The following is a 24,025-nucleotide window of genomic DNA, read 5'->3' as shown; positions in this document are numbered from 1 at the left end:
AAAAAACCCTCCCGCAGCCTCCCTGGCGATCTCAATAGAACGCCGAGGAGGTTAAACCCAGTTCCAGAGCCTCACCTTGGAAAGTTGCTGGGTGGTTTTCACTGACCCATAGACCCATCTATGGGTCTTTCACCTGCAGAGGGCTCCACAGGCAGTATTGTTAATAGAGCAGCTTGTCTAAAGGGAGGGGAGGGAGGAAAATAAACTGTGCCCACTATTACTGTTGAGCCCCGGAACACTGTCTTCTATGTTGACTGTTATAGTAAAATCTTAGCTTTGTAGGCCGTGAACCATCTTATCGATACTTATCACTGTAATCTCCCCTCCTAGCTGGACAGTTCAGTCATCGCTGGAAATGCCATTGGAGATCCTGAATTTGCAAACAAAAGTCTGATCAAGAGATGGTGTTCCACCAACGTGACAGTGGTAAGTAAGCAAAGCTGGTCATTGAACGAAGCCACTTTACTGCTCAAATCAATTATCCAGACTGTTCGGGTTCTGGCGTTTCCAGACAAACTTTTATTAGTTCTGAGGGCTAATATTGGGTCAGTTTTTAAATTTTTGTGTCTTCATACAGTGCCAGGAAATTAGCAAAGATTTAAATATGTTGACTTTTTCCAGATGACGGAATACTTCCCAGTCACTGATCTGACCAACTGTAGCCAGGTCACCTGCATCACCAATGAAAATGGAACCTTCGAAGAAAAAAATATCACCATTAAAGAGAACCTGGAGAGATGTAAGTGTTTTTTGTTTTTGTAGAGGACTATGGTTTACGAAGTACTATACAATGATAATGCTGTGTAGAGTTACTAAGTGGGGCTTATTATGTAAGATTACCAATTACTGATGGAAACAAAAGGATACTTTAACTACTTCCGTACCAACCCCTTAAGGACCAGAGACTGCTGGTTTGAAAAAACAGTGCTTGCCGAAGTCATGCCGGACTGACCTGCAGCTGCTGCTGTTCACGTCATTCTCCCGATCCTGTAGGCCACTCGCTCTACCGTCCCTATGATGGCAGAGCTCCCTGAGCCAGCCGATTTCATTGGCTCCTGAGACTGTCATCAATGTAAGCCAATGTAATTGGCTCACGGTGATCACAGGGTCAGCAGCCAATGAAAACTGCTTCTGAATGGCTCAAGGAGCTCTGGCATCATACCCATGGCAGAGCGAAGGGGCTGCAGCGCTGAGAGAGCTGCACAGTCGGCGGTAGCAGCGGGAGCGTGCGGCAGGGCGTAGATTTTAATCAGAGCAGTCCAGAAGCGGCTCATTTAGCAAATGCTGGAATCCTTCTTTAGCCCTCCATTTGGTTGCGCATGATTTTCTGCAACAATGTTATTTGTCTACATACCATTAGCAGTTCTATCCCTCTCACCTAATCGGATGGACGGCCATAATAAAGCTCTCTTTCCTCTAACAGGTACCCATATTTTCACGTATGTTAACCTCCCGGATATGGCGGTTGGCTTTATCCTCTTGACGGCCTCATTGCTGGTGCTGTGCACCTGCCTCATCCTCATCGTCAAGATTCTCAACTCTGTCTTGAAGGGTCAGATCGCACAGGTCATCAAGAAGATCATCAATGCAGGTGAGAGAGTAGAGACTTTGTACAACCACTACGGTGAAATACTTAGCGTAAGACAGTTAGAGACGTAGAGTTACAAGATAACGATTTGTAATTTTACCTACACAGACTTCCCATTTCCATTCAGCTGGCTCACTGGATACCTGGCCATTCTCATCGGTGCTATCATGACATTTGTGGTCCAGAGCAGTTCAGTCTTCACTGCGGCCATCGTACCACTAATGGGTGAGTAGTCATCAAAGCCTAAATAAACCCAGGACGAAATAAATAGTTTTTTTTTTCCATTTTTGGTCACAAACGATCATTTCTGATCATTCACACGAAGAATCATTTGCAAACGATCGTTCAGCAAGTTGTATCGTTAGTAGCCACCTTTAATCTGATTTTATGGGTTAGGAGTTTTTTGTGCATTAGTGGTCCCAAACGACCATTTCTGATCCTTCATATGAATAATCGTTCATAAAATTGTATCTTTAGTGGCCACCTTAAGCCTGGTACACACATCCAATTTTGATTGGCCAGTGATGGACCAATTGTACCACCTCCATGTAGTATGAGATCGTACCTGCACAATCTGTTCACAGTATTCAAAAAAATCTCTTTGCCCTCATACTGGACAGAGGTAGAGGCGCTTGGCCCTTATACTGACCCTATCGTTAAGGCTCCATCATATTGCCTGAGGAAGCAGGATTACACCTACGAAACACGTTGCATGCTTGGAGCATTGTGAATAAATTGTTGTTTATTTAAACCAACAATATTTGGTGTCCACCACTGCCTCCTCTTTTCAAACGGATATTGTTTTTATGTTACTGTCAGTGGCGTAGCAATAGGGGTTGCATAGGTAGCCACCACATCGGGCCCCATGGGGCCCTTCCTAAACCACAGTATAAGCTGTTTATTGGTCCTGTGGTGGTAATAATCACTTCTATAGATGCTTTGAATATTGGTAATCATTAACAAACTGTTCCCCATCCCCTTCTTGCACCTCTAATACAGTAGATGACCTTGGCAGGTTTTGTTGCACCATATCAATTGTATAGAGTGCTTGGGGGGCCCAATGAAAAACTTGCACCGGGGCCCATAGCTCCATAGCTACGCCACTGGTTACTGTGGCGCCTCTGTTAAACACTTCAGTTTTTACTCTAGTCCACCCATGGTGGAGGAGTGTTACCCCATCTTTCTGATCTACAGAGAGCGACTTCTTAACCTGAGTGGAGTCAGGTCTAATCTCCCCACCTGCTACACAGTGGTTGCCTTGGCGGTAACCCTGGTTTGTGAGTATATATATTGTCCTTACTCGTATTTTGGTATCACAACTTACTGCTCTATATTGGACTTACGGTGTCCCTATTTTTTCTTTCATCTACATCAGGGGTGTCAAACTGACATACAAAGTGCGCCAAAGTTGAGCTCTGGGACCAAGTCGTGGGCCGACCTCAATGTCTAGGGGCCACCGCTCTCCCTTATAAAGTTCCCTGGTGTCAGAGCCGGATTAAGGCTAAATGGGGCCCTAAGCAAAGTAACTGATTTGGGCCTCCCCATCATGTCGTAATAGAAGCAGAAGATGCAGCTGCACAGTAACATGCCGCACACACGGGGCAGCCAAGCTACTGGTTGCTATGGGCAACAGCCCGCTTTCCTCTGTGGGTGCACAATGCAGGGAATAGCAGCAGCAAAATGCAGAGTGAGAGATGAATGGCTGGGACATTTGCACTCAGGGACTGGGGCAACCCTGTGAAGAGGGCGCCAGATATCACAGCAGCAGGCCAGCAGCACTTTCCCCCTGCATTTCCAGCCTGGCAATAGCAGAAAGCTCTGGACACCGCCAAACCGGAAGCCGTTCCCCAGACAGAATTTCATAATCACCCCCAACACCGAACAACCGATTTCCTCCCAAACTAGACAGCCACCATGCAGCCTCCATCCCAGTGAATACGATAGTCCAGCAGAGAAGGCAGCCGCAGCGGGGGAGAATGACAGCACCAGATGACTCGCATTCACCTATTGCGATCCAAGCAATAGAGTTCCCATCAGACTCCTGTAGAGTGCCACTGCTCTGTTACCACTACTATTACTACTTCATACTTCCTGTCTGATCTGAGAATCAGGAAGTTCAGAGCGAGTGGCTGCACTGTAGAAGAGACAGATGGGTTTCAGATGACGGGATTTCTATAGCTTGGATCATGGATAGGTGAGTGAGTGTTTACCATCTGCTGCTATCATTCTTGCTGCAGCTGTGGTTCTCTGTGGGAAGGGAGGGAGGAGTGGGCAGCGGCAGAGTGCACAGTAGCAGGAGGGGGACCTAGGAGGAGAGCCTGGCTCTGAAGACAAACAGCAGCGCACGGCATCATTTGGCAAGACAAGACAAATAACATTTATATCGTGCTTTTCTCCTGGCGGACTCAAAGCGCCAGAGCTGCAGCCACTAGGAAGTGCCCTATAGTCAGTAGCAGTGTGAGAGAGACTTGCCTAAGGTCTCCTACTGAATAGGTGCTGGCTTACTGAACAGGCAGAGCCGAGATTCGAACCCTAGTCTCCTGTGTCAGAGGCAGAGCCCTTAAAGGGACTCTGAGCAGTGCCTGTGGGTATTCCTTTAAGCATACCCACAACTAATTAATTACATCCTCACACCTACCAGCATGATGTTTGTAATTATATCCCCCTGGGTTCCTTATATTTCATTGCATTGTGCTGAATCGAGCTGCCGACTTTGGAGAAAAGGCGTCCTGTGTAATACAATGTAACTATGGAAACAGGCACGTGCACAGGGGGGTGCTCTGGGTTCCCAGGCACCCCCCTTTTTAAAATCTTCAAAAAAAGGCCCCTCTAGCCGCGGAAAATAAGCTCCGTCCCGACCGTGATAAGCCCCGCCCACCCGCAGGAAGCTCCGCCCCCGCCCGGGACACTTTCGAGTGAAGAGGCACAGACAGGAATCCTTGTGTATATCCACAAGAGGTAAGCGCTCACAGCTAATTCAGGAAAGATAAACTTTGGCAGCACTCCCGTTCGCCTCCTCTTAAACAATGATAATATATATAAAGAGGTTGGCGCTCAGGATACTCATACCCCTCAATGGGTTTGGGTTAATAAATACATATATGATACAACAGTTAAAATGTAATCCCTCTGTAGTCCATATATCAAATGAAAGTTACAATGTCCAAGTGCTTAAGCCCTAAAATTAAAAGCAAATTTATGGCTGGGATAAATCCTCTTCCTGATGTCACAAGTAGTACACTCCTGGCTAATATTTCAACAGCAGACCTCCACCAACACCCTTTGTGGTCCACTCACCGCTATCCTAGACCAACCAATGGTCTATATACGCCTTGGGACCATTACCGGGTCGTCCCCCACCTCTGCGACCAGTTAATTCCACTGATGACACCAGATATTTCTTCAGAAGGAATCACCCTTCATATTCATCCTCATAAGAAAAACTCCATATAGTGTAATACTGCTTAAAAAATTTATTTATAAAAACGCAATTGCACTCACATGTATCCTCTTTAAAATAGCGCGTAGAGTGTTGTTTGAGCGGGCTCTCCCCCGCATAGGTGGCCAGGCTGGCAGGCTCGTCTAGACGTATTCCCCCGTCTTCCACCGCGCGTACGGAGATCAGGAACGCCACACGTGTCCTCCTCGCCGCCGCTCACCCACACACTGCACTTCCGCCTTCACGTCAGACTCCGCCCTATTGATTTCGTCACACAGTGACTCATCAGGGGCATGGAGTCTGACGCGTATGGCGGACATTTTTATGCCTGGCGCGCCCTCCGCGCAAACTCAGTGCCCCTCTGTGTAGCCTGCAAGTCTGCCGCCATCTAGGGTACAGTTTCATAATTACATCTTCCATAAAGATAAAAATTCTCTCCATTGCTTCTAATACCTAACACTTGTATACATGATAAAACTACTTAAAGAGACATTTATATATATTTGATTCCCACCCATACAATACCAATCCCTCATTATCACATTATTCCTTGCCATGTGTGCCATACAGTCCCGCTCATCGCACCCTCATGTATAAATTACACTCTCCCATATAGATCCACCTCCCCTCCATCCTTCCTACACCCCCCCTCCTCTCACTACTGTGCCTAAGCGGGGCTGCATGCTCCACATTTACATAAGTATTACATGTTGACAATTTCATCCTAGTTCCAATTCCATCCACCTATTACCAACTGTATGACCCCATTAGAACCCAAGAATACCACCCTTACTACCCAAACATTATGTATAGCCTAACAGGATGAATATGTTTTACTCTCCTCCACCCCCCATAGAATGGACTCAGTAGCACCTGCCCGCTATTTCGGTTATGGAGCGCATGCGCACACATCACACTCCTATTCCCCCAAAAAACAGACTAGGTCAATGTCTATATTTAGACCATCTGGTCTGAGTGTACCCATCCGGTGGATCCACTTGGTTTCCTCTTGTGAAACCTTTTTGATTTTATTGCACCCCCTCCAGTTTGGGATGATCTTTTGCAGACCACAGAAGGACAACTCCTTGGGGTTACAATTATGATGACTCCCAAAATGCGCTGAGACTCCATGGTTGGGGTACCCCTTAGTGATATTTCGTACATGTTCCCCCATCCTCTCCTTGAGGGTACGTGTTGTTCTACCAATATACTGCCATCCACATTTGCACCAGGCAAGGTATACTACAAACTTGTCATTGCAGGTAATGAACTCCTGAATTTTAAAATTCTTACCATTGCTGAAGGACACCACCCTATCTGTTCGGACACCATTTGCTTCCCTGCAGGCCTTACATCCTCTGCACGGGAAGAAACCAGCTGTTTGCCACCCCTGCATACGCGGAGTTTTCTTAGGCTCCACACAGCTTGGTGCCAGAATTTGTTTCAAGTTTTGGGCCTTCCTATAGATAAATTTAGGTTGGGCTGGGATAATACTTCTAAGTGTCAAATCTGTCTCCAGGATTCCCCAATGTTGTCTAATGATATTTTGAAGTTTCTTATATTGGGTATTAAATCCTGTAATGAAAGCTAGTTCATACTCACCCTTTTTCCGTTCTTCTCCTCTGTCCTCCAACATTGTTCGTCTATCCATATTTCCAACCCTTTGTATTTCCTCATCGAGCTCTCTTCCCTTATATCCCTTTTCCATAAATCTATTTTTTAAAATACCAGCCTGTCTGTAATAATCCTGTATATCTGAACAATTTCGTTTCATCCTCAAGATCTGCCCCCTTGGGATACCCTTAATCCATGCTGGATGGTGACAACTCTCCGTGGATATATACCCATTTCTATCTGTGTCTTTAAAGTAGCTCTTAGTGCCCATAATATCCCCCCTCCTCATTATTTCTAGGTCTAAAAACTGGATGCTATCCTTACTGGATTGCATAGTGAGGGAAATACCCACATCATTGTCATTTAGGCTATCCAGATACAGTTCCAGATGCACCTTCCCACCTCCCCACACAAAAAACAAATCATCAATGAATCTGCGCCACATTCTCACTGGTCCCCCCCTCTCAAGTATCTCCTGTTCCCATTTTCCCATGAATAAATTTGCGAGACTAGGAGCATAGCTCGCCCCCATGGCGCATCCCTTAGTTTGATTATAGTACTTTCCGTCATGCCAGAAATAGTTTTTTTCTAGGGCAAATTTAAGCAACCTGAGTATATATATCCTTTGTTCATCTTTAATTTTTGCCTCCTTCTTAAAGTAGAAGTCTACTGCTTCCAACCCCAGTTCATGTTTTATATTTGTATATAAAGACGAAACGTCCATCGTAACCATTATTTCTTCCGCATTTATTTCCCCCCCTTCCATAATCTGAAGCATATGTTTTGTATCTTTGAGAATATTGGGTAAGTTTGCTACCATAGGTTTAAGGAACTCATCCAAATATTGCCCCAACCGGTGGGTCACTGACCCTATCCCACTCACTATGGGGCGCCCTGGGGGTTCAGCTTTGTTCTTGTGCATTTTGGGGACTTGATATATGATGGGTATCCTTGGAACATCTGGAACAATGTATTTGAACTCCTCATCAGTGATCAAACCCCTATCCATCCCCTCCCTAAGTATCTCCCTCAATTCAGCCATATACTTGCCTGTTGGATCTCCATTCAATGGAGTGTAGGCCTCTCTATCCCCTACCAGTCTGTCCAGTTCAACTTTATATTGAGCCTTACTCAGAACTACTACCCCTCCCCCCTTATCTGCCGGTCTCACCACCAAACCTTTATCCTCTAACATCTCTCTAGCTAATTCCCTAACCTGTCCATTTTTTTTTTCGGGAATTTTATTCATGTCCTTAATAACCATGTTCTTAAACACCTCAATAGCATTATAATTATTATCTTGTGGATTAAAAGTAGATTTTGTGCGTAAACTTGTGTGCATGTAACCATCCTGATCCCTTTTCTTAGTATCTCGTATGGGACCACCCGCAAAATACTTCTTTAAGTGAAGTTTTCGTGCAAATTTATTTATATCAATATAGGTAGTGAATTTATCCATACCTTGCCTGGGTGCATGTTTCAAACCTTTATCCAATAGTGTCAACTCCCTAACATTCAAGGTGGTGCCACTAATATTGAATACTCCTTCCCCTATTACTGTCTCATCCTTTTTGCTCCCCTTCCCACCCCTTGTGCCTCGTCTTGCTCTCTTTTTCCATATTGGTTCTGATAAGGTGCATATCCTGCCCCCTCCTGTCTCCATTCCCTCTCTCCATATCTCGGGGCAATCTCTAAAAAAGGCTCCAATTGTTTGTGTTGTCTGATAGGGTCATATCGATTGTAGGTTGGTACCGAGTACTGTCCATAAGGATCATTTCTGTAACCCCTCCCCTGCCCTCTATCGGGTGCCCCATATGGGCTTCTAGCTACACCCCTATTAGCTCCCCATCCTCTATTCCCATTAACCCACCCACCTCTCCCCTCACCCCCATGGTGGCCGTATGTTATTCCTTGCTCGTGATTAGGTGCATACACTGGTTTTTGGACCGGTCTCTGTTCCACCCCCTGATCCTCCACCTGTGTTCTTTGATTTTGCTGCTTGCTGGCTTCTATTTTAGCTGCTATTTCTGCTGCCTTAATTTCCTCTTTCTTTTTTACCTGCCATCTATATACTTCCTTTTTCCTTGTAGCATCCGCGTCTCGCTGGAACTTTTTCTGTTTTTCTACTCGAATCTCTTTCTCATTTTTTTCTAGAATCTCACCAAGTCTTTTGGATCGGCTTTTGTATTCTTCTGAACTATTTAGGGGAGTCATCTTGGTTTTAATATTCTCTATTTCACCTCCCAGCCTTTCCAATCTCTTATTCTTCCTTTTAATCAGCAACTTGACTAGGCCCTGACCGCACTTGTCAAAATAATCCTCCCATTCTTTATCATTTTCCTCATCATCCTCCCCATCATTAGCTGCTAAATCCCATCTTAATCTTTTAGGTATAATACCCTCTTTATCATATTTGGTCAGTGTGGCCAGGTCCCACCAAGTGCCTTGTTCCTTTATCATTACATTTTGAAGTTTCCTAAACTCCTGTTCCATACTCCCACCTATCTCCCCACTATCTACAAATATTTCATCAAGATTAACAATTCTGCGAGCTCTTAGTTCAAATGCATCCATTTTCAGAAGAAATGCCCTACAAAATCCTGCAAATAACTTGCATTGACACTTAGAAGTATTATCCCAGCCCAACCTAAATTTATCTATAGGAAGGCCCAAAACTTGAAACAAATTCTGGCACCAAGCTGTGGAGCCTAAGAAAACTCCGCGTATGCAGGGGTGGCAAACAGCTGGTTTCTTCCCGTGCAGAGGATGTAAGGCCTGCAGGGAAGCAAATGGTGTCCGAACAGATAGGGTGGTGTCCTTCAGCAATGGTAAGAATTTTAAAATTCAGGAGTTCATTACCTGCAATGACAAGTTTGTAGTATACCTTGCCTGGTGCAAATGTGGATGGCAGTATATTGGTAGAACAACACGTACCCTCAAGGAGAGGATGGGGGAACATGTACGAAATATCACTAAGGGGTACCCCAACCATGGAGTCTCAGCGCATTTTGGGAGTCATCATAATTGTAACCCCAAGGAGTTGTCCTTCTGTGGTCTGCAAAAGATCATACCAAACTGGAGGGGGTGCAATAAAATCAAAAAGGTTTCACAAGAGGAAACCAAGTGGATCCACCGGATGGGTACACTCAGACCAGATGGTCTAAATATAGACATTGACCTAGTCTGTTTTTTGGGGGAATAGGAGTGTGATGTGTGCGCATGCGCTCCATAACCGAAATAGCGGGCAGGTGCTACTGAGTCCATTCTATGGGGGGTGGAGGAGAGTAAAACATATTCATCCTGTTAGGCTATACATAATGTTTGGGTAGTAAGGGTGGTATTCTTGGGTTCTAATGGGGTCATACAGTTGGTAATAGGTGGATGGAATTGGAACTAGGATGAAATTGTCAACATGTAATACTTATGTAAATGTGGAGCATGCAGCCCCGCTTAGGCACAGTAGTGAGAGGAGGGGGGGTGTAGGAAGGATGGAGGGGAGGTGGATCTATATGGGAGAGTGTAATTTATACATGAGGGTGCGATGAGCGGGACTGTATGGCACACATGGCAAGGAATAATGTGATAATGAGGGATTGGTATTGTATGGGTGGGAATCAAATATATATAAATGTCTCTTTAAGTAGTTTTATCATGTATACAAGTGTTAGGTATTAGAAGCAATGGAGAGAATTTTTATCTTTATGGAAGATGTAATTATGAAACTGTACCCTAGATGGCGGCAGACTTGCAGGCTACACAGAGGGGCACTGAGTTTGCGCGGAGGGCGCACCAGGCATAAAAATGTCCGCCATACGCGTCAGACTCCATGCCCCTGATGAGTCACTGTGTGACGAAATCGATAGGGCGGAGTCTGACGTGAAGGCGGAAGTGCAGTGTGTGGGTGAGCGGCGGCGAGGAGGACACGTGTGGCGTTCCTGATCTCCGTACGCGCGGCGGAAGACGGGGGAATACGTCTAGACGAGCCTGCCAGCCTGGCCACCTATGCGGGGGAGAGCCCGCTCAAACAACACTCTACGCGCTATTTTAAAGAGGATACATGTGAGTGCAATTGCGTTTTTATAAATAAATTTTTTAAGCAGTATTACACTATATGGAGTTTTTCTTATGAGGATGAATATGATCGATTTCGATCACGAAAATAGCGAAAACTAAAAGGCATAGAGTGGAGGTTTATATATCATTGGAAAGAGGAGAAAGAGAGCTTTAAAATGATATGCATCTTTCCATAGTTACTGCACTGCTCAGAGTCCCTTTAACCATCATACCATCCAGCCACCGCTGACAGGATGGCGAGGGCTGGTTTATGTGCTGATGGGGCCCCTTTGACTCTAAATGGGGCCCCAAGCGGCCCTGCCTGGTGTCTAATAGCCCCTCTCCATCCCTTATACAGTTCCCTGATGTTTATTGGTTCTCCCTCCCTTATGCAGTTTCCTTGTGTGTAGTGACCCCTCCTTCCCCTATACAGTTCCCTGATGTGTAGCACCCAACTTCCCTCTCCTATACAGTTCCCTGGTATCCAGTGCTGTCCCCCTCCCCATATGGCTTCTCTGGTGTTCTAGGGCTTGCGCTCCAATCAGAGCCGGGACAAGGTCCTCCAGCACCCAAGCTTGAGACACTAAAGTGCGCCCCTCCATCCCTGCCACCCGAGCCATCAAACACTGATTGCTATTAGACTAAGAGGCACCCCTGGGCCCACAACCTCCCCAACACCTTAATATCTAGTTATCTGGCTTGCAGTCACTGCTATGTATTCCCTTTTCTTATTTCTTTCTGCTTCAAACACAATTAGGAATGACAGCTGAATGAATTCTGCGCCCCCTCCTACACTGCGCCGAGGCTGGATCCTCTCCAGCCTATGCCTCGGCCCAGCCCTGGCTCCAATATAGTTTCTTTGGTGATCTAGAGTGGGCCAAACATAATGCAAAGTGGGGAAACCACCTGGGAGCCAAATCTGATGGCCCTGAGGGCCAAATTTGGCCTACCGGCCGGAGTTTGATATGTATGGTCTACATGGAGGTGGTAAAATGCAATGTGTGTACCAGGCTTTGAGTGTCAGCATGTCTGAGTGTTATTTATGGAACTGTGCTGCGTCAGCGGAGAGGACTCTTTCTATTTAAAGTGTGTTCCGAGGCACGTAGATAAACACTGCAGCATGTCACCCATACCAGAGATACATGCCTGCACTGTCAATGATTACAGGGTAGTTAGCATCAAAGTTAATGATATAGGAGAGCAGGCTTCAAGGACAGGTGCACTTTGATAAGAACATAGTTAAGTGCACTGTTGCCTGTACCAATAAAGAAAAAGATTGAGATGAAATATTGTACAAAGCTAGTAATATGTTCCAGTTGGGCACAGGCCAGTGGCGTAGCTAAGGAGCTATGGGCCCCGATGTAAGTTTTCCATTGGGCCCCCCAAGCACTGTATACATAACAATTGATACGGCACCACAAAACCTGCCAAGGACAACCACAGTGTCAGAGGTGGATGGGGAACAGCTTGTGATTATTACCAGCACAGGACCAATAAAGAGCTAATACAATGTTTGATGGTGGGCTCTTCGGTGGGCCCTCTGGCCCAAGGGCCCTGATGCGTTTCGCAACCTCTGCAACCCCTATTGCTACGCCACTGATACAGGCCTGATCCGCTCCCCTCCTCTGGAACTCCCTCCCTCAACACATCCGTCACTCACCCAGACTTACCCTTTTTAAAGGGGAACTGAAGTAAGAGGTATACGGAGGCTGCCATATTTATTCCCTTTTAATCAATACCAGTTGCCTGGCAGCCCTGCTGGCCTAGTTCCCTGCAGTATTGTCTGAATAACACCAGAAACAAGCATGCAGCTAGTCTTGTCAGATCTGACAATAATGTCAGAAACACCTGATCTGCTGCATGCTTGTTCAGGGTCTATGGCTAAATGTATTAGAGGCAGAGGATCAGCATAATGCCAGGCAACTGGTATTGCTTAGATGGAAAAAAATATGGCAGCCTCCATATCCCTCTTGCTTCAGTTGTCCTTTAAGGCACATCCTAAAAACTCACCTCTACAGGCAAGCATACTTATCTCACTTAGGACGCTTAGGCCACCGACCGCCATTGTACCATCTCATACTGTACACATCTTCCATTGGCCTATTGTCCTCACCCTTGAAGGAACACTATCACAAAAAAATTGTAAAATTTCAAATACATGTAAACACAAACAAATAAGAAGTACGTTTCTTCCAGAGTAAAATGAGCCATAAATTACTTTTCTCCTATGTTGTTGTTGTCTCTTACAGTAGGTAGTCAAATTTGACAGAACTGACAGACTTTGGACTAGTCCATCTCTTCATGGGGGATTTTGATCATGGCCTTTATTCTTTAAAGAGACAATCCAAGAAAAGGATTTATACAAAGATGCTGGCCAGCCTCCCTGCTCGCTGCACAATATTTTGGTAGTTGGATAGAGCAACTGCCATGGGCATAACAATAGGCCCTGCAACTCCTGCTCCCGTGGGGGCCTGGGGCCCGCTCGGGCCATTTTGTGGGGGCTCGAGAGTGGCAGCATGAAGGGAAAGCCTTGGCCACAGTCGGCGGAGAGAGGGGAAGTTCCCCCCCCCCTCTCCCTCACCTCGGGGCTCTCCCCTCCAGCTAGTTACAGTGTGGGCAGCGGGCAGCGGCGGGCAGATACATACCTTCTTCCGTGCGTTTCACCGCATACTCCTCGCTCTAGCGGCTGACGTCACTTCCGGAAGTGACAGCAGACGCTAGAGCGAGGAGTATGCGGTAGAACGCACGGAAGGTATGTATCTGCCCGCCGCTGCCCACTGCCCACACTGTAACTAGCTGGAGGGGAGCGCAGAGGGGAGAGCCCCGAGGTGAGGGAGAGGGGGGAGAACTTCCCCTCTCCCCACCGACTGTGGCCAAGGCTTTCCCCTCATGCAGCCACCCCTCCAGCTCCCACAAACGGCCCCGAGCGGACCCCAGGGAGGGGGGGGGGGGCGCAATGAAATTCTGCAGGGGGGCCCGGTGGGGCCTAGTTATGCCCCTGGCAACTGCTATTCACTAAGTGCTTCTGAAATGATAGCAAACCCTGAGAACCCACATGAGAAGATGGGCTAGTCCAAAGCCTGTCAGATATGTCCGAATTTTAGTACCTACTGTAATTGACAGCAAAATAGCAGAAAAGTAATTTTCAGCTCATTATACTCTGGAAGAAACATACTTCTTATTTGATTGTGTTTACATGTATTATACATTTTTATCGTTTTTGTGATAGTGGTTTAACCCATTGGACTGTAAGGCTGATTGGCCAGGGCTGTCTTCCCCCTTTGTCTCTTAATGCTGTGTAATTTGCGTATGTATTTTCCACCCCAATGTAAAAATCTGTAGTTGATTTGTTCATTGCACCAGCTATAATCCATCATTGTCTTGTACTGTTCATTATTGTTAATTGTTTATATTGTATTGTTATACTTTGTATTCTGTAGTATAGCACCATGGAAGATGCTGGCACAATATAAACCAGTAATAATAATAATAGCTGAGCCAGTGAGTGGGGAAGGGGGATGTTTTGGGGAGGAGGCGGGTGTGGAGAATGTGCAGTGGAACTGGTGGCATGTTTCATTTATTTCGGGAGACGGATGGTGACAAGGGACAGGCATGTAATGAGGGAGAAATTGTAAACAAAAATGGCGTTGTCTGCAAGGCCGGGTTTCTGGAAAAGTCAAAAAGGCCCGGGCCTTGGGCGGCTACATGGATGATACACATGGAAGAGGGGTCTGCACATGGAATGGGAGGGGCTGCAATACATGGATGATACAAATGGAAGAGGGGGCTGCACATGAAATGGGAGGGGCTGCTGTACATGGGTGATACACATGGAAGAGGGTTCTGCACGTGGAATGGGAGGGGTGCTGCAGTACATGGATGATTCACATGGATAAGAGGGGGCTGCACATGAAATGGGAGGGGGTTGCAGTACATGGATAATACACATGGAAGAGGGGGCTGCTGTACATGGATAATACACATGGAAGAGGGGGCTGCTGTACATGGATGATACACATGGAAGAAAGGGCTGCACATGGAATGGGAGGGGCTGCTGACTGTACATGGATATGATACACATGGAAGAGGGGGCTGCCTATGGAATGGGAGGGGCTGCAGTACATGGATGATACACATGAAAGAGGGGGCTGCTGTACATGGATGTTACACATGGAAGAGGGGTCTGCACATGGAATGGGAGGGGCTGCAATACATGGATGATAGAAATGGAAGAGGGGGCTGCACATGAAATGGGAGGGGCTGCTGTACATGGGTGATACACATGGAAGAGGGGGCTGCACATGGAATGGGAGGGGCTGCTGTACATGGATGTTACACATGGAAGAGAGGGCTGCACATGGAATGGGAGGGGTACTGCTGCACATGGATGGTACACATGGAAGAGGGGGCTGCACATGGAATGGGAGGGGGTACTGCTGCACATGAAAGGGGAGCCACAACATACTTGGCCTTATGGCACAAAAAGTGTAAATCCAGCCTTGGTTGTCTGGAGAGTCCCGATCCGTGGTGGGTGACAGTCTTTGTTCTGCTGTATGAGGCTAAAACAAGAGGAATAGAAGCAACTGCAACTTTTTTGTACTTTTTTATGCGAAGTTGTTTGCCCCCAGCCTTGTGCTCTCATCTGCTACTATTCTAGCATCATTTCTGTATTTGACATTCTAGTATTTAATGTTAGCTTCTCTTTCTTCTCTTTGCAGGTGTTGGTGTCATCAGTATGAAGAGAGCGTACCCTCTGTTCCTTGGATCTAATATCGGAACAACGACCACAGCTGTGCTAGCGGCCCTGGCCAGTCCCGCCGAGTCCCTGAGCGAGTCAGTGCAGGTAAGATGTTCTACCATTCACCAGCTGCCTGCCTACTTCTCTCTCAGCCAGTCTAGAGCTACTGCCCCATACTAGAGACTGGCAGCTGTGACCGGCTATCAGTTAGTCTTCAGATGACATAGCATTCTCCTCCCTAATAGCCAATGTAGTTAATAAACGGGAGTGTTTCAGACTGACAGAGTTCGCAGGCAGCTGTAGGTCACTGAGAAGGACCTGGTTCTCACCTGTCTGCTGTGCCCACGTGGTCCATGTAGTCCACTTTAATGTATATTGATTCTAATTGGTAGCTTTAGGCAACCACTGCACTTTTGCTTTAGCTTTTATAGTATAGGCCTTGGTAAACTACTGTAAGCCTGATGTTTCAAATAGTCCAATGGGCAACCCACCATATTTATTACTTGATAGGGTGTTTGGCACAGTACATTTCCAAGAAACAATTTCCTCTTAAATACAACTTTCCAGCTCCTGTCCAAAGTCTGTTAGAAAGTTTAACTTATAAGGTTCCTTAGTGAACTTTGTCACATCATGAGGAGATAAAGATAGAACTGTCCCAAGATGACCTTCGAAGTTCTGAGCACAGGTTTTCTATCAGATATACAAGATGTCAAAAGTTATGAAAAGAGCTATGATTGACGCAAGTTCTTTCTTGTGCCATATTATTGACTTTTTTGTTCTTAAATCTAGGTGGCTTTCATCCATCTGTTCTTCAACCTCACTGGCATTGTCCTCTGGTATGTTGTGCCCTACCTGCGTATTCCAATACATATAGCAAAGAAATTTGGAGATATTACAGCAAAATACCGCTGGTTTGCGGTTCTGTACCTGCTTGTCAGCTTCCTTCTCCTACCCCTGGCTGTCTTTGGTCTCTCCATGGCTGGGGTCATTGTCCTGGCCAGTGTGGGCATTCCAATTATAGTGCTCATTATCACCGTCATCATCATCAATTTCATTCAGAAGAAGCGACCACGGTGTCTACCACCATTCCTGAGGAACTGGGATTTCTTACCCATCTGGCTTCACTCGTTGGCACCCTATGACAAGCTGATCTACAAAATGTGTGGGTGCTGCTGTAAGAAGTGCTCTCAGCACACAGATGAAGAAGAAGAAAAATCAAAGCAGCCTCTCCCAGTGAAGGACACTCCATCCCCCGAGACTAACTGCTATGAAAATCCAGACTTTGTTCTATCTCAAGATTTATGAGGGTGCCTCTCACCCCAAAAGACTGACCAGAATCCATCTGGACTCAAAACCCTTGACATCACCAACCCCACCCTCAACTATTTATGTTAAACACTTTATTTTGTATTTTGATAATAAGTTGTGATTTTTTTTGTACATAACATGGTGTTCTTTTGAGGAATAGGAAGGCCAAAGACCCAACACTAACCTGTGGTTGGACCAGATATGAGACCAAGTTGAAGAGGTCTATGCTCTTAACACCCTACAAAGGGTCTATCCTTTTAATGGTGCCAATTGTACTGTGAAAAGGTTTTGCTTGCTATTGGTACAAGGCTGAAGCAAGAGTCCATTCTTTTCTGACCTCCGTTAGTTATTTGTAAAGCTGCTTTCAATAAAACGTGTAACTAGTTGGAGGTCAGTTGGTTAACCTCAAAAGGTAAGTTAGTGAGCTAAAAATCTTAATTTCATGAGCCCTGGTATGGTGTTTCCCACTTGGATGGATTATCCTCAGGTTAATGAGTTATTTGAAGTAATGTTGCCCAAATGCCAGACAACCCAGTCAAAAAGTAACCAGGCCAGTCTCTCAAAATAGGTCAGGTTAATATATGAGGCTGACCTTGCTCTAGTAGACATTTCTTCTGCTGCACGCCAGGAGCAATACCTCTGGGCTGATTAGTGAGTAGCATAAAACCACTGAAACGCGTATTTCAAAACTTTTCTGGACCAGCTTCACTTAATTCTCATACGAATGACATTTAGAGGCCCGTACACACGCTCAACCTAACCGCCTGATTGTTGTCTGATTTTGGTCTGTTAGATGACAATCAGGCGTGTGTACGCATGGCAAGTGACTAGACGAGCGACTGATAACAGGTAGTTTGCCCGATCCATCCAATAGATCAACTCACACAACTGTAGGTGTGAAATCATGCAGTTGGCCACATGTGTACAACATTGTTTGAGCAATGTACTTGTTTTGAATGCGGCCATGTCATGCAGTCCATCGTTCCACCTGCGTGTGCAGTATGTTAATGATTTTGTTGTTCAGTTGGTTGGTGCGTGAAGAATACAAGTCGCGAAAACAGTTTGTCGTGGGGTCGGTCATGTTGTTGTTGTGTTGGTCGTGCACTTTGTTGGACGTGTGAACGTACCTTGGGAGGTTAATATCATGTTTTATGAATTTACACAGCCTGCGTTGTATGCCGAAGTCTACCACTAACCACACATTAAGGTCCAGCAAAGTGCCAGAGATTGCTTGTCGACCTTTTATAAATAAAAACACCAAAAAAGATTGGTTTGTCATGCATTTATTCCTGGTTTTAAAAGTGGAAGAACTTTAGGTGGTGATAGAATATAATTCAGTTGACTAAAACAACATCAGTATGCCATAGCTAGTGATGGTGAGCTACTGACTTGGACCAGTGGAAAGCGATCTAGAGTTATTTAAAGGACCACTATTGCCAAAAATTTTAAATACAGGAAAACGCATAAATAAAATGTACATTTCTCCCAAAGTAAAATGTGCTATAAATTACTTTTCTCCTATGTTGCAGTCACTTACAGTGGATAGTAGAATTATAACAGAACTGACAGGTTTTGGACTTGCCAATCTCCTCATGGGGGATTCTCAGGGTTTTCTTTAATTTCAAAAGCACTTATTGAACGGGAGTTGCTCAGTCTGAATCCAACTGCCGGAATAGTGTGAAAACAGGTGGGAGTAGTGGCCTGCATCTTTGTACAAATCCTTTCCAGTGAGTGCCATTGTAAAGAATAAATTAAATAATGAGACTCCCCAATGAAGAGATGGACTAGTCAAAAACCTGTCAGTTCCATCAGATTTGTACTAATACTATAAGTGACAGCAACGTAAGAGAAAATACATTTATGGCTCATTTTACTCTGGAAGAAGCATACTTATTTGTATGTTTGCATGTATTTTAAATATTACAATTTTTTGCCATACTGGTCCTTTAAGGTAATTCTCTCATCACTTAGAGAGAAGAACGATGAATATTATCATACAGCTTATTCAAGTGCTTCTTAAAGGGGAACTTCAGCCTAAACAAACATTCTGTCATTAAGTTACATTAGTTATGTTAATTAAAATAGATAGGTAATATAATCTCTTACCCACCAAGTTTTAAAAGAACAGGAAAATGTTTGTGATTTCATGGGGGCAGCCATCTTTTTGGTTGAAAGGAGGTGACAGGGAGCTTGAGACACCGTTCCAATTGTGCCGTGTCCTGATCACCCCTCCCCAGCTGCTCGCTAAGCTTCAAATCTCAAATTCAAAATTAAAAAAAAAAAAAAAAAATCGCCAAAACAGCAGAAGGAGAACAACAACCAGGGCCGGGCCGAGGCATAGGCTGGAGAGGCTCCAGCCTCAGGGAGCAGTGTAGGAGGGGGTGCACAATTCATTCAGCTGTCATTCCTAATTGTGTATGAAGCAGAAAGAAATAAGAAAAGGGGATACATCGCAGTGACTGCAAGCCAGATAACTAGATATTAAGGTGTTGGGGAGGTTGTGGGCCCTGTGGCCCTCTTAGTCTAATAGCAATCAGTGTGTGACGGCTGTGGTGGGAGGGATGGAGGGGCGCACTTTGGTGTCTCAGCCTTGGGTGCTGGAGGACCTTGTCCTTGCTCTGACAACAACATCAGAAATCCCATCATGCTTTGCACAGTATCAGGGGAGAAATTTCTTTGATGGGGCAGAGCTTAGCTTCTGTGCAGTTAAAAATGAGGCTTGGGTAAGAAAAACAAAGTTCTGATGCTGTTACACTGTGAAAGAGACACCAAGCCTTTTCAGTGCTGCTGAGCAGATTTTTAGTCTGCAGGACGTTAATATAAAGGTTTGGAGAATGAACCTTAAAACCAACATTGTATTATATGTGTACACATTACTGTTGCAAAGATGCAACAGCATAGAAGTGAACCCAGCCAAACTAGTAAGAATATATCTGAGAAGATAGAACTATAGGAGGTCCTTGTTGTGAACACCCAAACCAGACCATGAGACCAAAGCAAAATGTGTCCACCTTTCTCACAGCATGCTTCTTGGGACATTGGTTTCCTAAAGTGGTATGATTTTTGCACAATTGTAACACCAAAAATATAAACCTAAATTGCGTCCCATTACCCCCAGTCCCCTACCCTTAGCCTAACCCGAACAGGCGTAAGACTAATATAAGGGAAGACGCAGAGAGCCCAGTATAGTGTAGTATGTACTGTAAATTGGGTATGGAAGGTAAGTATAGGTAGGTTATACTCACAAACAAGGGTTACCGTCCAGGTAACCACTATGAAGGCAGGTGAGGAGATTAGACCTGTCCCCACTCAGGGTTAAGAAGTCGCTCTCTGTAGATCGGGAAAAAAGAGGAATTCCCCTCCACCAGGGGTGGAAACAACTGCAAAAGTAGTACAGAGGCACCAACAGGGTAAAAACAATATTTCTTTAAAATGGATAAAATGAAGTAGGTAGCGGTGGACTTACCCCTCCAAAACAGACACAAAAATTGCTGTTTTAAGCAAAAATCTGTTTATTTACATACTCCAAACAAGGTGCAACGCGTTTCGCGGGTATATCCCACTTCCTCAGGCAATAAATAGGAGCATATCACCAATGCGGTCTGGTACATAGCCTGGCGCCTCTGTCCACCGCTAGCTACTTAATTTTATCCATTTTAAAGAAATATTGTTTTTACCCTGTTGGCACCTCTGTACTACTTTTGCAGGCGTAAGACTAAGCTTCACCTCTGAACTATCTCTAAGGCTACCCTCTCCCTAGCTTATGCCTAACACTAATAAGAAGACCCTTCAGTTCCTTGAGATATCTTAAACCTTGTGCTTACTCTTACCTTCCTTGGCGTTATGATTATTTTTAGATTTAGGGTCTGAAAGCCGTGCAATTTTTTCACAAGCTTTTATACCCCAAAACAAGAAAAAAACATACCACAGAGAGATCTGCAGCTGCTCCTGCATATAAGTCACTCAAGCACAGGATTACCGCTCTGAGTTGCGGATTTCTGTGTGACAAGTGACATGATGAGATAGACATGTGAATGTACAGGGCCTAGCACAGAAATAACCATGCTGTGTTCCTTTTTTCTTTCTCTGCCTAAAAGAGTTAAACATCAGGTTTGTAAGTAGCAGTTCCTGTCTAAGTCAGGACTGGATCAGTCAGGACTGTCTGAGTCAGGACTGGGTCAGACTACAGTGTGATCCTCACCGATAAGAAATTACAACTCTAAAACACTTTCCTAGCAGACAATGGCTTCACAGAGCAGGAAAGAGATAAAAAGGTTCAATAGTTTATAGATTTTTTAGCTCTGGCGTACTTCAATGAATGTGTCATTGAGCAAAAACAATAAAACAGTAAAAACTTAAAAAGTAGATTTAAATATAAAATAAAATTGTGGAATATCATAAAAAGTCATTTTTAGGAGAGCAGGATAGATACAATTTCATTTGTTTATTTTCACCTCGGGTGTCCTTTAAGAATAGAAAAGTCTTGGCTACTGCGCAAGTGTACTGAAGAGACCACATGATAAACTACGAAAGCCCCTTCATCCGACCCATGTTCAGATCAGTGCGCCTGTGCAGCAACAACGCATGACTGTGTGATCGAGACATGTGAAAACAATGCTCAGGTAACTATGCCTGCGTATCTCATGCACAAACATTCCGTGACTACGAGCTACAGAGAACAAAATCATCCAGCACATCTCATGCACAAACATTTTGTGACCATGAGATGTTTTGGTAAACTCAGGTAGCATCCAGAACATCTTGCAGCATGAACTCAAGTAGAAGAAAGACCAGAGGCAGCCTTAGAGTACACAGGGCCTGGGGCGAGTGCCATATGCGGGGCCTAGAGCCATAAATGTATGCCATATACCATACCACCACACTCACAGGCTTTTCCATCTCTAATGCAGTATGCCTTATTATTGTTTAAAAACTTTTTAAAGGCTATTAACCCCTTCGGGACCGACTGCCTACCCCCCCTCCTTAAGGACCAGGCATTTTACATGCGGGGGGGGGGGGGGGGGGGGGGCGTTTGGTTGGGTCAGGCAGCTGGATCTGTACTGTGGGCACTTTGGTATGGTCCCCCCTGGGTGGTCAGGTGGCCCCCATATTGATGGCAGCCTTTACTCACCTCCCAAGCTCCAGCGACGAGCAACTGTAGACACCTCCGCTCTCGCTGGCTTCCCGGCTTGTAGTGACGCTAAGTCCCGGGTAGCGGCTTGATGACGTCATCAAACCGGGGCCCGGCACTTAGTGTCACTACAGCACGAATGCCAGCCAGAGCGGAGGGGAGCGCCGATCGCCGGGGGAACGTCGGGAAGGTGAGTGGATCCTCTTCTTTCCCCCCTACCGCCGCAGCTCTGTAAGTGATCACTATGATCCATCGGCGATCATAGTGATCACCAGCCATAAGCGATGGCTGCTGATCACTGAGGGGAGATGTCAGCTGTCATATGACAGCTTAATCTCCCCTCTCCGGTGCGCACAATCGCGTCGGGACGGTTCATTAGCACGGACGTGGAATCAACGTACAGTCAGGGTGGCAGCACCACCTGCTGGACGTAGATTCAAACTACGTCGGTCCCCAAAAGTTTAAGCCAACCAATATAGGAACAATTACAATATGTAATGTAATTAAATGGCCAATGGTACTAACATTCACCGTTTGATTACATTACGTATACTTATTCCCTTTATTGGTTTAGTGGCCTTTAACCAACTGATGGGTTCTTGGCTGGCCTGGGATGGGTTCTAGGCTGAATGGGGTTTCCAAAGTTTGTATTTCTATCCAGACATGTTCCTCAGCCAGCCTAGCACCAATCCCCAGCTCCCCAACCAGCTTAGAACCCATTCCTTGCTTCCCAACCAGCCTAGAATCAATTCCCAGCTTTCCAGGGCAGCCTAGTACTCATCCCCAGCTCCTTAGCCAGACTAGTACCCATCCCCAGCCAGCCTAGCACCCATACCCAGCTCCCCAACCAGCCTAGCACCCATCCCCAGTCAGCCTAGCACCCATTCCCAGCTCTCCAACCAGCCTAGCACCCATTCCCAGCTCTCCAACCAGCCTAGCACCCATTCCCAGCCAGCCTAGCACCCATTCCCACTCTCCAACCAGCCTAGCACCCATCCCCAACCAGCCTAGCACCCATCCCCAGCCAGCCTAGCACCCATTCCCAGCTCTCCAACCAGCCTAGCACCCATCCCCAGCCAGCCTAGCACCCATTCCCAGCTCTCCAACCAGCCTAGCACCCATCCCCAGCCAGCCTAGCACCCATTCCCAGCTCTCCTACCAGCCTAGCACCCATCCCCAGCCAGCCTAGCTCCCATTCCCAGTTCTCCAACCAGCCTAGCACCCATCCCCAGCCAGCCTAGCACCCATTTTCAGCTCTCCAACCAGCCTAGCACCCATCCCCAGCCAGCCTAGCACCCATTCCCAGCTCTCCAACCAGCCTAGCACCCATCCCCAGCCAGCCTAGCACCCATTCCCAGCTCTCCAACCAGCCTAGCACCCATCCCCAGCCAGCCTAGCACCCATTCCCAGCTCTCCAACCAGCCTAGCACCCATCCCCAGCCAGCCTAGCTCCCATTCCCAGTTCTCCAACCAGCCTAGCACCCATCCCCAGCCAGCCTAGCACCCATTTTCAGCTCTCCAACCAGCCTAGCACCCATCCCCAGCCAGCCTAGCACCCATTCCCAGCTCTCCAACCAGCCTAGCACCCATCCCCAGCCAGTCTAGCACTCATCCCCGGCTCTCCAGTTAGCCTAGTACCCATACCCAGCTCCCCAGCTAGCAGAGTACCCATACCCAGCTCTTCAGCCAGCTTAGAACTCATCCCTTGCTCCCCAGCCAGCCTAGCAACAATCTCCAGCTCTCAAAGGCAGCCTAGCACCTATCTCCAGCTCCCTAGCTGGCCTAGCACTCATCCACAGTTCCCCATCCAGCCTAACACCCATCCTTAGCCAGTCTGGTACACACACCAAGCTCCCCAGCCAGCCTGTACCTATCCCTAGCTCCCCAGCCAGCCTCTAGCTATCCCTAGATCCCCATCAAACCTAGCACCAATCCCCAGTCAGTCTGGAGGCTCTAGCCTGAGCCCCCTCCGGCTCCAGCCCATGCTCGACTGCCCTAAATGTCCCTGGGGCCCTCAGGCTGAGGCTCTTGCACGTTGCCTTAATCTGACATTTGGCAAGCTTCATGTCAGAGCAGAAATTCATTACAAACGGCAAACGGCAATGGTACAGTAAAGCATGCTGAAGGCAAAAACCTAAGCAATAAAAGGGAGGT

General features: G+C 46.2%; 1 protein-coding gene and 1 long non-coding RNA gene across 2 annotated transcripts in view; one reads left to right on the top strand and one right to left on the bottom strand.

The window, feature by feature from the left end:
* SLC34A3 (solute carrier family 34 member 3) overlaps window positions 1-17,957 on the top strand; it is a 33,448-nt gene extending 15,491 nt beyond the window's left edge. Inside the window, exons 7-12 of the mRNA XM_068249867.1 lie at window positions 331-426; window positions 622-739; window positions 1,424-1,591; window positions 1,697-1,813; window positions 15,413-15,537; window positions 16,222-17,957. Coding sequence (XP_068105968.1) covers window positions 331-426; window positions 622-739; window positions 1,424-1,591; window positions 1,697-1,813; window positions 15,413-15,537; window positions 16,222-16,737 — 1,140 coding nt within the window. The 3' untranslated portion in view covers window positions 16,738-17,957. The remainder of the gene's footprint in view (window positions 1-330; window positions 427-621; window positions 740-1,423; window positions 1,592-1,696; window positions 1,814-15,412; window positions 15,538-16,221) is intronic.
* Window positions 550-1,826, bottom strand: LOC137528537 (uncharacterized). The gene is made up of 3 exons (XR_011023422.1): window positions 1,693-1,826; window positions 1,379-1,619; window positions 550-695 (listed from the first exon to the last, which is right to left on the bottom strand). It is a non-coding gene; the product is annotated as an uncharacterized lncRNA (long non-coding RNA).
* Window positions 17,958-24,025: the final 6,068 nt, after the last annotated feature.

This window comes from Hyperolius riggenbachi, chromosome 8 (genome assembly GCF_040937935.1).
Source record: "Hyperolius riggenbachi isolate aHypRig1 chromosome 8, aHypRig1.pri, whole genome shotgun sequence".
NCBI classification, from domain to species: Eukaryota; Metazoa; Chordata; class Amphibia; order Anura; family Hyperoliidae; genus Hyperolius; species Hyperolius riggenbachi.
Note: the sequence above shows the minus strand (reverse complement) of the source record. Positions and strands in the feature narration are given on the sequence as shown.